Source organism: Somniosus microcephalus, chromosome 4, assembly GCF_052327205.1.
Source record: "Somniosus microcephalus isolate GS21.2 chromosome 4, FLI_Smic_1.0, whole genome shotgun sequence".
NCBI classification, from domain to species: Eukaryota; Metazoa; Chordata; class Chondrichthyes; order Squaliformes; family Somniosidae; genus Somniosus; species Somniosus microcephalus.
The window spans coordinates 182,320,859-182,336,385 of NC_140990.1; the positions used below are offsets into that span (position 1 = coordinate 182,320,859).

The 15,527-nt window shown below is 48.3% G+C and overlaps 1 protein-coding gene across 1 annotated transcript in view; it reads right to left on the reverse strand.

Annotated features, from left to right (window-relative positions):
* agap1 (ArfGAP with GTPase domain, ankyrin repeat and PH domain 1) overlaps positions 1-15,527 on the reverse strand; it is a 585,448-nt gene that overhangs the window by 542,320 nt on the left and 27,601 nt on the right. Inside the window, exons 2-3 of the mRNA XM_085984196.1 lie at positions 13,983-14,068; positions 1,666-1,807 (exon numbers count right to left, since the gene is read on the reverse strand). Of these exons, the coding sequence (XP_085840322.1) occupies positions 1,666-1,807; positions 13,983-14,068 (228 nt within the window). The remainder of the gene's footprint in view (positions 1-1,665; positions 1,808-13,982; positions 14,069-15,527) is intronic.

Genomic DNA, 15,527 nt, shown 5'->3' on the forward strand with positions numbered 1-15,527 from the left:
GCGACGGAGTACCCCAAAGGACAGGAGACCAGACCTCAAAACTCGCAACCATTAAAACAACAGGTTTTGCTTTGGATTGGTGAGCATGAATTCCTGGCCCCTCATAGCTTAATCTAGTTAGGTATAGGGGTGGGATAAAGATAAGGGGATTGTTAAAGTAGTTGTTTTTCCCTTGATGTGCCGTGTGTTCCCCATTCCTTGTATAAGTATAATTATTGTTATATGCCTGTAATTTTTCTACCAGTAATTTCTCAGAAGACTGTGTTTTCGTTTCTGTTTTAATAAAATCTTGGTTTTCTTACACCAAACCACCTGTCTACTCGAGTTTTCTGTATCGCCGCCTGTACCTAAGTCCGGTGTCTAGAACCCAGGGGTGTGGGAGCGATTCGAACCGCTCACAGGCAGTCAGGGGCATAACTGACTGGGCGCACACGCCACCCGCCACCCCCTACACCCACGGCGTACAGTGATTGGCTCATTGCCCATGGCGTACAACGATTGGCTCATTACCAACAGCGTACAGTGATTGGCTCATTGCCCACGACATACAGTGATTGGCTCATTGCCCACGGCGTACAGTGATTGGCTCATTGCCCATGGTGTACAGTGATTGTGTCATTGCCCATGGTGTAAAGTGATCTGGTCAACTAGCTACAGTATAGAGTAATCTAAGAAAAGGTTGGGGAGAAAGCTATCTTAAAATAAGTCGTCTCTGTTTTAAGATGCTATAAAAACTTAAGGAAAACAGTACCTGAATCAGCCAGGCTGTTCATTGTTACCTTTAAAGCACATTGAAAAATTATACATTATGATGATTATACTTTTGATTTTAAGGTTCCTCCACGCATTTTCCCACTTTCATAATCTTTTATTTAAAAGAGCTCCTCCCATCCCATCACCTGATCTATAATCTTTTGTTTTCGTAATTGAAACGTGCCAATGAATGAAGGAGATGCTAAAGTTTGCTCATGCCAATATTCAAGTGTTTTCTTCCTTAATGATTAAGTCTGTGCGCTTTCCTCCTCTCGAATTGGTTATTTTGTTACAATTTTTGTTATTCACCAACTATGCTGAACAAAACATTTCTCTCACAAAAATACTGCTAAAGAAGGAGAGGATTAAGAGAGGCAATCCCAGACTGAAGGCACTGCCACTAATGATAGGGCGAAGGGGGTGGAGATGCATGAGGCCGGAGTCAGAGGAATGGAAAGCTTGGGGAGGTTTGTAGGGCTGAATGGGGGGCGTCGAGGCCCAGGAGGTGATTTAAACACAAGGATGAGTACAGCAAGTTGCCCATGTCTCATGGGCGCTTCTGTTACAAGGTGTTTTGTAAACTCTAAGTTTCTACTTTATCTCTGTAAACCCATAAAACTGTTAAGCATCACCAGCAGCCTTGATTTGGTATGTCTCAAATGACTTTGGCGGAGATAGTACAAAATAAAGTAAGAGATATGGCAATGAAATGGAAGTGGGGATGTGAAAAGAAAACTTGAACTTATTTTTACCCGTGGCACTACCAACTCTAGGGGAACACAACTGACAGAGTCTGGGTTGGCCATATTGGTTATTCAGCACAAGCGTCCAATATTTCACTTTCTGCCCATGAATCCGTGCTCAGTGCCACAGAGGTCAATTATGAACACCCAAGCAACACGGCCTCATTACCTTGTGTTCCAACCAGTACCATCGGGATCTCTGTGGTGCTCCGATAGTTAGCCATCCTGGTGTAGTAATAGTAGACCGCGTTGAAGCTGTTCTCATCCTCCAGACTGAAGACAAATATAACAGCGTCCACCCACATTGCGAACTGCAAGGAGGTCAGATCAATCAGTGAGAAACCAGCTGAAACAGATCAACACAAACAATAACTCCTATTCAATTCCTTTCACCATTTACCTGCTAACTGCCCACATGAAAGGCTTGAAATAAACCCACCCTTTTCAGGGTTGTATTCATTAAGATGAAAGCAATATAAAACAACAAGGTTTCCCTCAAACTGCAAACACCAAGTGTTAACAGGTGTGCTTTCCTTATCTCGCTCTGTAAAAGAATGGCTTTTAACCCATTAACATCCTGCTGACATCTGCAAACATGCAGTTTTTCAACTAACCATAACTCAGTGTAATGTGCAAAGTAGGATATAAATCTCAGGTGACACACTAGGTACTCTCAATCTCTGACCTTTCTCTTTAATGACTCATCGTATACCGTTTTAATACATGTGTAGCAGAAGAAAGTTGGGCTCAGTTTATTTCTCACTACTTGGCTAGAACAAGTAATATCCTGCAACAAATCCCATGAACTTCAACGATAGCAAAATACTGCAGATGCTGTTTTGAAAAAGGGTTTCGACCCAAAATGTCAACTCAAATTTCTCTCCACGGATGTTGCCTGACCTGCTGAGTTTTTCCAGCATTTTCTGTTGTTATTTCCCATGAACTGCAACATGTATTAAGTGATTTGATACTCGGTTCCAGAATTTTACAATTAAAAAAATCCCAGAGGCAGTGAAATTTCCAGGTTCAGAGCATATCTGAGTGACCATAAGACACTTGCTTCAATTATGGTACCAGTCAGGCCTTCAGGTCCCACGTGATTAACAACCTTTATTATCCTTTCACCTAAATCACCCCACTTTTATTCAGCCTGCTGCGAAATGAATATTTAAATAATCAACAAACAGCCGTTCAAGCATTTGAGTCAGTAGCCCTGGTACCAAGCTCAGTATCTGTATATTACATAATCTGGTGAGATGTAGGTGACCTAAACTATGCCTGACCTCGTCTCAAGGGCTTCCTCTCATTCACTATCAGCCAGAGAAATGCTCCTGTCACAGGGACTCACCTCACACTTATTTCTTTATCTTTAACAGCTGGAGTGGACTGTGAGCGGCCTCACTCGAGCTTCTAGTACAGCTCACCCAGCTCAACCTTCACAGTGTCAGTGTCGGCCTGTCGAAGCTGGATTTCAAACTGGCTCAAAGTAGCTACCGTTTAGTTTAAAGCCGCTACTACTCCTTTATTTGAGCCTTTTACAGATTTAAACTTAAATCTCTTAATACATTTTTATCAAAGGAAGCCTTCAAATTTCTCCATTTTGGATTTCAAACAGTGTTGTTCACATTGGTTCCACAATGACACTACTTCTAAAGCAGCCCACACACGGAGAGAACAATTGTGGTTTGAGGTTAAATATCTCAGGACTTCGAGAAAAATAAATAATCTTTCCTTATGAAGCAGACAGTAGATATTTTAAATCATATCCGTCGACCAGGCGAAGTAATAAACTTGCTTCTGAGCAACTGGGCTTGAACAGCCCTCACTATTCACACACTAGTAGAAAATAAGAACTTGTAACTTCAAACTGCAGTATGAATCATCCAAACCTCTTATGTACAGCAACTCCCCTTCATTTCTCAGCCTATTTCTAATGATTAAAATAGGGCTGAGGAAACACACTTTTGCTTGTACTTTCTAGAAAGTTGGTACCAATTTAATCCCCAGCGTGGGCATCAATCCAGTTAAAAATTGTACCTGCAGAGTATACTGTTCCTCTGAAATCAGTATTCCCTTCACTTCTTCTTGAATTCTCCAAACAAAACAAGGTCCTGAGCACACTTTCACGCCAGGTCAGCCCCAGAGTAACAAGTGTACAGACACCAGGTGAATGAAGTCCAGAAAATTCCATCACCAATGCGAGGCAGAGCCTCCCCTGTGGCCTGCAGACTAGTACTGGGAATGAGGTTGACGTGTACACAGCTGGGGTAAGAAAGCCTCACACACCAAGTTCCTCCTGAGCTTCAGCTGAAAGCCATACAGCATTCAAGCTTGATGGAGATCCAGCATGTTGCACCAATGACTCGTACTGGTCCATCATTCCCCTATCTCAGCCAGGCCATTGTGAGGAGTTACTGAACACACATCTGGCCCTTCCCTATGGATAGCATGGGAAACTTGGAGAGTGAGAGAGATAGCAAGAGAGAGAGCAAGATAAATTACCCAACTACTTTTGTATGACTTTCAGCAGATTGGCAATGCTACAGAGCTGGGGAATCCCAAGTATATCCTATTAGTCACTAATAAATCCAATAAGGAATTCAGGAGAAGCTTCTTTAGTCAGAGAGTGGTGAGAATGTGGAACTTGCCATCACAGGGAGTGGTTGAGGTGAACAGCATAGACGCATTTAAGGGGAAGCTGGCTAAGTACATAAGGGAGAAAGGAATAGAAGGATATGATAGGGTGAGATGAAGAGGGGTGGGAGGAGGCTCCTGTGGAGCATAAACACTGGCATGGACTAGTTGGGCTGAATGGTCTGTTCTGTGCTGTACATTCCATGAAGTCTTCATGGATAGGAAACTAAAATTAAAAGTTACGTCACATAAATCTACAGTTATCATTTTTAAAATGCCTTTTTGTGTAAATAGCAAGTAATGAGGTCATATGGGAACTGGCTGGGGAGGGAGCTGGAGTAACATCCAGTAGAGTTCCAATCATCAACATAGGATACCGCTGGGGGAAATGACTGAGGTTGACAATATGAGGGAGCTGGATTAACATCCATTGGAGATACTGTCATTAACATGGGGCCCCAGCTGGAAGGAGTCAGCCAGTATAAACAGTGGTTTGGATGTGGATGTGCACTGTATTGTGCAGTGGATCTGGACAAGCTCCTGGTACATGGGAATTGTCACACTATTAACTGGGTCTCAACTGATGAGATAGAATCATTAGAGAAGTGACCCGCAACTCTATATTAGGATTTTAGTTTTCCATTTGTGATTGTAAATGTGTGAAATTCCTAATAATGGGATGTAGCACAGTGTGATACAGCTTGAGTTGCGCACACCAGACTAATTAACTCATCTGGCACTCGCTGATTAAACAAACGACAGCCAAAAACAGAGGGTGGAAAGGATTGGAAGGATAATCTGTTACTGTTTAATTCTGTTTGATTTTCAGAAGGCAAAGAGACATGGCAAGACTAGCCCTTGAAAATACAGAATCAGGTAAGATCAAAAATTTGGGTGTCATTTGTAAATGCTCATTACATGAGGAATTTTATTTTGTAAATTGACTCCAGAATAAATCTAGCATTTCTAACTAGTTCACCTTCACTTTATCAGATTGCATAGATATCAGATCCTGAGGATGATTGCGGTAAACCCAAGACACTTGGGATTTACTCTGTGTCTCCACTCCCCTGCCCACCCCCTCACCAGCATGTCCCCATTTCTTGCTATTCCAATCTGATGGCACCAACTCTTCCTGGGCACAGGTCCACCAAAGCTGGTAGTGCAATGGTACCTCTGCTAACTGGCCATCCTGAAAATTCAAAAGTAGACAGGTATGGGTGAAGTTATCTGAGAGCACGTCTTCTCAGCCAAAGTCCAAAGAGGCCGAGAGAGAGAGAGAGAGGACGAGACAGGGCGAGAGGGCGGGCTAGTCAGGGCGGGCGAGAGCGGGGGAGGGCGGGCGAGACAGAGGGGGGCGGGCGGGCGGGCGAGAGGGAGGGCGGGCGGGAGGGCGAGAGGGAGGGCGGGCGAGACCGAGAGCGGGCGAGACCGAGAGCGGGCGAGACCGAGAGCGGGCGAGACCGAGAGCGAGGGCGAGCGAGACCGAGAGCGAGGGCGGGCGAGACCGAGAGCGGGCGAGACCGAGAGCGAGCGAGACCGAGGGCGAGGGCGGGCGAGACCGAGGGCGGGCGAGACCGAGGGCGAGGGCGGGCGAGACCGAGGGCGGGCGAGACCGAGAGCGAGGGCGGGCGAGACCGAGGGCGGGCGAGACCGAGAGCGAGGGCGGGCGAGACCGAGAGCGAGGGCGGGCGAGACCGAGAGCGAGGGCGGGCGAGACCGAGAGCGAGGGCGGGCGAGACCGAGAGCGAGGGCGGGCGAGACCGAGAGCGAGGGCGGGCGAGACCGAGAGCGAGGGCGGGCGAGACCGAGAGCGAGGGCGGGCGAGACCGAGAGCGAGGGCGGGCGAGACCGAGAGCGAGGGCGGGCGAGACCGAGAGCGAGCGAGACCGAGGGCGGGCGAGACCGAGAGCGAGGGCGGGCGAGACCGATAGCGAGGGCGGGCGAGACCGAGAGCGAGCGAGACCGAGAGCGAGCGAGACCGAGAGCGAGGGCGGGCGAGACCGAGCGAGACGGAGAGCGAGGGCGGGCGAGACCGAGAGCGAGGGCGGGCGAGACGGAGAGCGAGGGCGGGCGAGACGGAGAGCGAGGGCGGGCGAGACGGAGAGCGAGGGCGGGCGAGACGGAGAACGAGGGCGGGCGAGACGGAGAGAGGGGGCGGGCGAGAGAGAGAGAGAGAGGGCGGGCGAGAGAGAGAGGGCGGGCGAGAGAGAGAGAGAGGGCGGGCGAGAGAGAGAGAGAGAGAGGGCGGGCGAGAGAGAGAGAGAGGGCGGGCGAGAGAGAGAGGGCGGGCGAGAGAGAGAGAGAGAGAGGGCGGGCGAGAGAGAGAGAGAGAGAGGGCGGGCGAGAGAGAGAGAGAGGGCGGGCGAGAGAGAGAGAGAGGGCGGGCGAGAGAGAGAGAGAGGGCGGGCGAGAGAGAGAGAGAGGGCGGGCGAGAGAGAGAGAGAGGGCGGGCGAGAGAGAGAGAGAGGGCGGGCGAGAGAGAGAGAGAGGGCGGGCGAGAGAGAGAGGGCGGGCGAGAGAGAGAGAGAGGGCGGGCGAGGGAGAGAGAGAGGGCGGGCGAGGGAGAGAGAGAGGGCGGGCGAGAGAGAGAGAGAGGGCGGGCGAGACAGAGAGAGAGGGCGGGCGAGACAGAGAGAGAGGGCGGGCGAGACAGAGAGAGAGGGCGGGCGAGAGAGAGAGAGAGGGCGGGCGAGAGAGAGAGAGAGGGCGGGCGAGAGAGAGAGAGAGGGCGGGCGAGACAGAGAGAGAGGGCGGGCGAGACAGAGAGAGAGGGCGGGCGAGACAGAGAGAGAGGGCGGGCGAGACAGAGAGAGAGGGCGGGCGAGAGAGAGAGAGAGGGCGGGCGAGAGAGAGAGAGAGGGCGGGCGAGAGAGAGAGAGAGGGCGGGCGAGAGAGAGAGAGAGGGCGGGCGAGACAGAGAGAGAGGGCGGGCGAGACAGAGAGAGAGGGCGGGCGAGACAGAGAGAGAGGGCGGGCGAGACAGAGAGAGAGGGCGGGCGAGACAGAGAGAGAGGGCGGGCGAGACAGAGAGAGAGGGCGGGCGAGACAGAGAGAGAGGGCGGGCGAGACAGAGAGGGCGGGCGAGACAGAGAGAGAGGGCGGGCGAGACAGAGAGAGAGGGCGGGCGAGACAGAGAGAGAGGGCGGGCGAGACAGAGAGAGAGGGCGGGCGAGACAGAGAGAGAGGGCGGGTGAGACAAAGAGGGCGGGCGAGACAGAGAGAGAGGGCGGGCGAGACAGAGAGTGAGGGCGGGCGAGACAGAGAGTGAGGGCGGGCGAGACAGAGAGGGAGGGCGGGCGAGACAGAGAGGGAGGGCGGGCGAGACAGAGAGGGAGGGCGGGCGAGACAGAGAGGGAGGGCGGGCGAGACAGAGAGGGAGGGCGGGCGAGACAGAGAGGGAGGGCGGGCGAGACAGAGAGGGAGGGCGGGCGAGACAGAGAGGGAGGGCGGGCGAGACAGAGAGGGAGGGCGGGCGAGACAGAGAGGGAGGGCGGGCGAGACAGAGAGGGAGGGCGGGCGAGACAGAGAGGGAGGGCGGGCGAGACAGAGAGGGAGGGCGGGCGAGACAGAGAGGGAGGGCGGGCGAGACAGAGAGGGAGGGCGGGCGAGACAGAGAGGGAGGGCGGGCGAGACAGAGAGGGAGGGCGGGCGAGACAGAGAGGGAGGGCGGGCGAGACAGAGAGGGAGGGCGGGCGAGACAGAGAGGGAGGGCGGGCGAGACAGAGAGGGAGGGAGGGCGAGACAGAGAGGGAGGGCGGGCGAGACAGAGAGGGAGGGCGGTCGAGACAGAGAGCGAGGGCGGGCGAGACAGAGAGAGAGGGTGGGCGAGACAGAGAGAGAGGGCGGGCGAGACAGAGAGAGGGCGGGCTAGACAGAGAGAGAGGGCGGGCGAGACAGAGAGAGAGGGCGGGCGAGAGAGAGAGAGAGGGCGGGCGAGAGAGAGAGAGAGAGGGCGAGACAGAGAGAGAGGGCGGGCGGGCGAGAGAGAGAGAGAGGGCGGGCGAGAGAGAGGGGGCGGGCGAGAGAGAGGGGGCGGGCGAGAGAGAGGGGGCGGGCGAGAGAGAGGGGGCGGGCGAGAGAGAGAGAGAGGGGGCGGGCGAGAGAGAGAGAGAGGGGGCGGGCGAGACAGAGAGGGCGGGCGAGACAGAGAGAGAGGGCGAGACAGAGAGAGAGGGCGAGACAGAGAGAGAGGGCGAGACAGAGAGAGAGGGCGAGACAGAGAGAGGGGGCGAGACAGAGAGAGAGGGCGAGACAGAGAGAGCGAGACAGAGAGGGCGAGACAGAGAGGGCGAGACAGAGAGAGAGGGCGAGACAGAGAGAGAGGGCGAGACAGAAAGAGAGAGGGCGATGCAGAAGGAGAGAGGGCGAGACAGAAAGAGAGAGGGCTAGACAGAAAGAGAGAGGGCGAGACAGAAAGAGAGAGGGCGAGACAGAAAGAGAGAGGGCGAGACAGAAAGAGGGCGAGACAGAAAGAGAGAGAGGGCGAGACAGAAAGAGAGAGGGCGAGACATAAGAACATAAGAAATAGGAGCAGGAGCAGGAGTAGGCCAATCGGCCCCTCGAGCCTGCTCCACCATTCAATAAGATCATGGCTGATCTGATCCTAACCTCAAATCTTCTATCACTCTGCATCCACCCGAACCCATGTGATCTCCCGGGAGAGGCGAAAAACCAGATAAAGACCCAATGGCCAATTTGGGAGAAAAAAATCTGGGAAATTCCTCTCCGACCCATCTAGGCGATCGAAATTCTTCCAGGAGATCACTCTGTCCCTATATTTTCTACAGTACTTACCTTCTGTAAAGGCGATCTCCACCCCAGCCAGGAACAGGAATAAAACCATCTCCTGAAATCTAACAGAATTAGAACACAGTAGGAGCAGAACAAGGCTACACGGCCCCTGGGCCCGCTCCACTACCCACAGGGCCATGACCATTCCGAACCCAGACTCATGTCCAATTTCCTGCCCGCTCCCCGTAACCCTTAATTCCCTTTACTTCTAGGAAACTATCTATTTCTGTTTTAAATTTATTTAATGATGTAGCTTCCACAGCTTTCTGGGGCAGCAAATTCCACAAACCTACCACCCTCTGAGTGAAGAAGTTTCTCCTCATCTCAGTTTTGAATGAGCAGCCCCTTATTTTAAGATTATGCCCCCTAGTTCTAGTTTCACCCATCATTGGGAACATCCTCACCGCATCCACCCGATCAAGCCCCTTCACAATCTTATATGTTTCAATAAGATCGCCTCTCATTCTTCTGAACTCCAATGAGTAGAGTCCCAATCTACTCAACCTCTCCTCATATGACCACCCCCTCATCCCCGGGATTAACCGAGTGAACCTTCTTTGTACTGACTCGAGAGCAAGTATGTCTTTTCTTAAGTTTGGACACCAAAACTGTATGCAGTATTCCAGGTGCGGCCTCACCAATACCTTGTACAACTGCAGCAATACCTCCCTGTTTTTATATTCCAACCCCCTAGCAATAAAAGCCAACATTCCATTGGCCTTCTTAATCACTTGCTGCACCTGCATACTAACCTTTTGAGTTTCGTGCACCAGGACTACTTTCCAGTTTCTTGCCATTAAGATAATAACTTGCTCTATGATTTTTCCTGCCAAAGTGCATAACCTCACACTTTCCAGTATTGTATTCCATCTGCCAAATCTCTGCCCACTTACTTAGCCTGTCTATGTCCCTCTGCAGGTTTTTTATGTCCTCCTCACTCACTACTTTCCGTCCCATCTTTGTATCATCTGCAAACTTTGATATGTTACACTCGGTCCCCTCCTCCAAATCGTTAATATAGATTGTAAAGAGTTGGGGACCCAGCACTGACCCCTGCGGAACACCACTAGTTACTGGTTGCCAATCTGAGAGCGAACCATTTATCCCAACTCTCTGCTTTCTGTTAGAGAGCCAATCCTCTATCCATGCCAGAATATTACCCCCAATCCCGTGATTTTTTATCTTGAGCAATAATCTTTTGTGTGGCACCTTGTCAAATGCCTTTTGGATGTCTAAATACACTATGTCCACTGGTTCCCCTTTATCCACCCTGTATGTTACTTCCTCAAAAAACTCAAGCAAATTTATTAAACATGACTTCCCCTTCATGAAACCATGCTGAGTTTGCCCTATTAAATTATGTTTATCCAAATGTCCTGTTACTGTCTCCTTAATAATGGACTCTAACATTTTACCAACCACAGATGTTAGGCTAACAGGTCTATAGTTTCCAGCCTTCTGCCTACTACCCTTTTTAAATAAGGGTGTTACATTAGCAGTTTTCCAATCTGCCGGGACCTTTGCTGAGTCCAGTGAGTTTTGGAAAATTATTACCAATGCATCCACAATCCCTACCGCTACTTCCCTCAAGACCCTGGGATGCAAGCCATCACGTCCAGGGGATTTATCCGCCTTGAGTCCCATTATTTTACCAAGTACCACTTCCTTAGTGATTTTAATTGTATTTAGTTCCTCCCCCCCTAGAGCCCCCTGTTTGTCCAGTGTTGGGATATTCTTAGTGTCCTCTACTGTAAAGACTGATACAAAATAATTGTTCAGTGTTTTTGCCATCTCCATGTTTCCCACCATTAATTTCCCGGTCTCATCCTCTAAGGGACCAACATTTACTTTAGCCACCCTTTTTCTTTTTATATAACTATAGAAACTTTTACTGTCTGTTTTTATATCTTTTGCTAATTTACTTTCAAAATCTATCTTCCCTTTCTTAATCAATCTTTTTGTTATTTTTTGCTGTCTTTTAAAGACTTCCCAATCTTCCATCCTCCCACTAGATTTGGCTACCTTATATGCCCTTGTTTTTAGTCGGATACTATCCTTAATTACTTTACTTAGCCACGGATGGCTATCTTTTCTTTTACACCCTTTTTTCCTCAGTGGAATATATTTTTTTTGGAAGTTGTAAAATAACTCCTTAAATGTACACCACTGGTCATGTACCGTCTTACCCTTTAATCTATTTTCCCAGTCCACTCTAATTAATTCCGCTCTCATACCTTCATAGTCTCCTTTATTCAAGCTCAGCACGCTTGTTTGAGATCCAACCTTCTCACCCTCTAATTGAATATGGAACTCAACCATGTTATGGTCACTCATTCCAAGGGGATCCTTTACTAGGACATTTTTAATTAATCCTGTCTCATTACACAGGACCAAATCTAAGGTTGCTTGCCCCCTGGTCGGTTCAGTTACATACTGCTCAAGAAACCCATCCCGAATACACTCAATGAACTCTTCCTCAAGGCTGCTCTGCCCAATTTGATTTGTCCAGTTAATATGATAATTAAAATCCCCCATAATTATAGCTGTTCCCTTATTACAAGCCTCAACTATTTCCTGATTAATACTCCGTCCAACAGAGTTGCAACTGTTCGGAGGCCTATAGACTACACCCACTAGTGTTTTTTTCCCCTTATTATTCCTTACCTCCACCCAAACTGTTTCACTATCCTGCTCCTTTGACCCAATATCATTTCTCTGTATTATAGTGATTCCTTCCTTTATTAACATAGCCACCCCACCTCCTCTCCCTTCCTGCCTGTCCTTCCTGATTGTTAAATAACCTGGTATGTTTAATTCCCAGTCATGGTCACCCTGCAGCCATGTTTCTGTAATGGCCACAAGATCATACCCATATGTCATTATTTGTGCCGTTAACTCATTCATTTTGTTACGAATGCTACGTGCATTCAGATAAAGAACTCTCAAATATGTTTTGTAACACTTAGTTCCTGTTTTTTCCCTTTTTAGTACTTTACTTTTTACTCCATACCTTCTGTCCCTTCCTGACACATTCTGTTTTTTAATTCCCCCACTGCTACCTAAGTCTATGACCTTCTCTGTTGTAATTTCTATTATTTGCTCTCTAGAAACCTCCCCCCCACTAATTAGTTTAAAGCCCTCTCTACAGCCCTAGTTATATGATTCGCCAGGACTCTAGTCCCAGCACTGGCCAAGTGGAGTCCGTCCCAACAGAACAGCTCCCTCCTGTCCCAGTACTGGTGCCAGTGTCCCAAGAAGCAAAACCCATTTCTCCCACACCAGTCTTTGAGCCACGCATTTAACTCTTTAATTTTATTTATCCTAGCCAAATTCGCTCGTGGCTCAGGTAATAACCCAGAGATTATTACCCTTGAGGTTCTGTTTTTTAATTTGACCCCTAGCTGCTCATACTCCTTTAACAGAACCGTCTTCCTTGTCCTATCTACGTCGTTTGTACCAACATTGACCACGACAACTGGATCCTCCCCCTCCCACTGCAAGTTTCTTTCCAGCCCAGAAGAGATGTCCTTAACCCTGGCACCAGGCAGGCAACACAGCCTTCGGGACTCCCGCTCTTGACTGCAGAGAACCCTATCTATCCCCCTAATGATACTATCCCCTACCACTACAACATTTCTTTTTACTCCCTCCACTTGAATGGCCCCCTGTACCACGGTGCTGTGGCCAGGTTGCTCATCCTCCCTGCAGTCCCCGCTCCCGCCCTCACAGGGAGTAAGAACCTCGATCCTGCTGGACAAGAACAAGGGCTGCGTCTCCTTCAACACTACATCCTGGATCCCTGTACCTTCCTCACTCGTAGTCACACCGTCCTGTCCCTGACCACGGACTACATCTGCAGTAATTAACTTCATAGGTGTGACCATCTCCTGAAACATAGAGACAGAAAGAGAGAGGGCGAGACAGAAAGAGAGAGGGCGAGACAGAAAGAGAGAGGGCGAGAGAGAGAGAGAGAGACACACACAGAGAAAAGAGAAAAAGTGAGACTTTTTTTTTACTGAACATTGAGTAGGAGGGGAAATGAAAATCGCAAAATTCACACTTCTGAAGAAATAATGACAGGACCAGAAAGCAGCCCATCAGTGGCAATTTCTAGCAGCAGGATCTATTTTTTCAGCAACTTTATAAATTCATTGTTTCTTTAACTTTCTCCTCCTGCCGACCTGGAGTCCCACAAGTGCCGCTGCCTCTCGGTGACCTTCCCCAGGTGCCCACTCTCCACCTGTGAGTCTCAGCAGCAAGTGTCGGCAAGATATTCGACTGCAGGCCATCAGAATTGTGCCGATCCCATTATCCAACATCCACACTTTGCAGCAGGAGTCACTGGATGTCGATCAGGAGCTGGGATACTAGCTGGTTTTTCAGCTGAATGGGTTAATGAGTCACCAAAGCAAATTGTTAAGTTCCCTAAAGAGGTGGGAATAAAATTTTTAAAAAGAGGTGGGAATAAAGGACCCCCTGATCTGTACAGCTCCCACCAAATCATCACAGAGCAAATCATTTTAAGAAAAATTAAGTTACATTAGAAAGCTGTTAAATATTCACTAGGGGAGCCAGACTATGATTTAGACCAGATTCCAAAACGGCAGAATGTTAAGAGTCCAATCAATAAAAACGAATTCTAAAACAATGAATGCAAGTAAAACACAGGATTGATCCGAGAGTGTCAAATGGGTCGTGTTTTAGTGACTTTACTAATCTCAGCACCAAAAGCATCCAGATCCCCAGAGCCAATGAAAGGTTACTAAGTCACTGCTCATTTCACAAAGTGTATTCATACAAACTCAATATGGATTCAGTTTTAACCAAACTTAATTCTTGTATAAACCATAATAAATCCCCTTTATTAATGGAAAAATTCTACACAACCCATTTCCACATTGTATAATAAAGAACTTTATCCTTTTTTTTTTTAAATGATCTCAGCGGCATTTTTAATACGATGTAGTAATAGTCTCCTGTACTGAAATGAATCCGGAGATACAGATCGTATTTTGTATGCTTTGAATGACAGCTCCGGTTGTCCAATGCAGTACCTACCTGTGCCTCTGGAGGGCCCCCTTCATCTCTGATCAGCAGTAGGTAACTCTGGCCGTCCACCACAATCTCTTTCTTAAAGCGCCCTCCTGTCACAGAAACAGGTTATTGTGAGAGGCGAGGTACGACTGATAGCAAACACATCAGGACTACGCACACCAAGGTAAAGGCGATACCAACTACAGGGCGTGTTCACACTACAGCAGTAAAGGATGGATTATTGATAACACACGTAGACAGACGGTTGATAATGGCTAGAAAGGACAGACAAGTTGCGATGTGACAGACGGTTTATTTTGTGTATTCTATAACCAATTTATAAAATGAGTCATCACATATGTATATAGAAGACCCTATTGAGCACAATGTGTACCATGGTTTCCTAATGTGGGACCCACAAGGCAGTTCTATGTTTTGATAAGACTAAAAGCTGGCTTTCGATACATCTATACAAAGCTGGGGCCTACAAATTAAAATGTGTTCAATTTACCTGACTTTCACTGTCTCGTGTCCCCCTTGCACCATTATCTGACTATTCCTAGGGCTTATATCGGAAGGACTGCTCCTCAACCATTTTAAACGTGAGAAATTGTTTCTAATCAAGATGAAGCTTGGCATTTGTTTCGATTTACGTCGGTCAGAGTCAAAGTATCAGTCATCCGAACACTGCATAACACAATACCTCTAGACTTCCCAATGTAGCCACCCACACATTGCAGTGACAAGCTTCTTGTGTCAATGTGATGTGACTGCCATTCTGTTTGTCTATGCATCAATATCTGAGTAAGAACATCTCAAGAGCATTGGAAAAATGTAGGGAACACCAGGAAGACTGGGTCTGTGACCCTGTATAAAATATTTAATGTAGGTTTTATTTGAGCTCTGCCCCAACAATGATACTTCCATAGAAAAGAAAATAATAGGACATCCTGTTCATCTTTTAAAATATTCTTTATATGTTTCTCTATCCCTCCGCACACCAATATAAAGTTTATCATGTCTGAAATAGAATCCATCGTGCCCTCAATCTCTTAGCGAATAGTGACAGTGACAATTTGTGCCGGTGAATGGGGGGCAGGAACAAGCCCATAAAATATCAAGCTGGCAAAAGCTGCCCACACTGGCACTGACCCAAATGTCGTCAAAATCACGTAACAGAGTGAGTTCTGCCGTAATCCATCATTTCTTGTGGAAAAATAGCAAGCTGTTCTGCCATAATGTTTGGTAGAGTGTAGGTGGGAGCAATGCTGAAGCGACACTGTTACCTGTCATTATTGGCGCACGAATTTCGTGAACTTTCCAGAACATTAAAAAAAATGGAAAAAGTGTGCTCCATACACCCAGTGAACAAAATAAAATTGACAAAAGAGTACGTAAATTTCAAGAGTGAAAATTAGGGGGAAGCTGCTGTTCACAACAGCAGGGCACTTGATAACATACTTGTGTAAGCCTCAATGATAGGTGGACTTTCCAGTTTGAACAGAGGACTGTTTCTGGACAAATCAGACAGGCATCATCGCTGTTTCACATGGAGAAGTGAACCTCCTC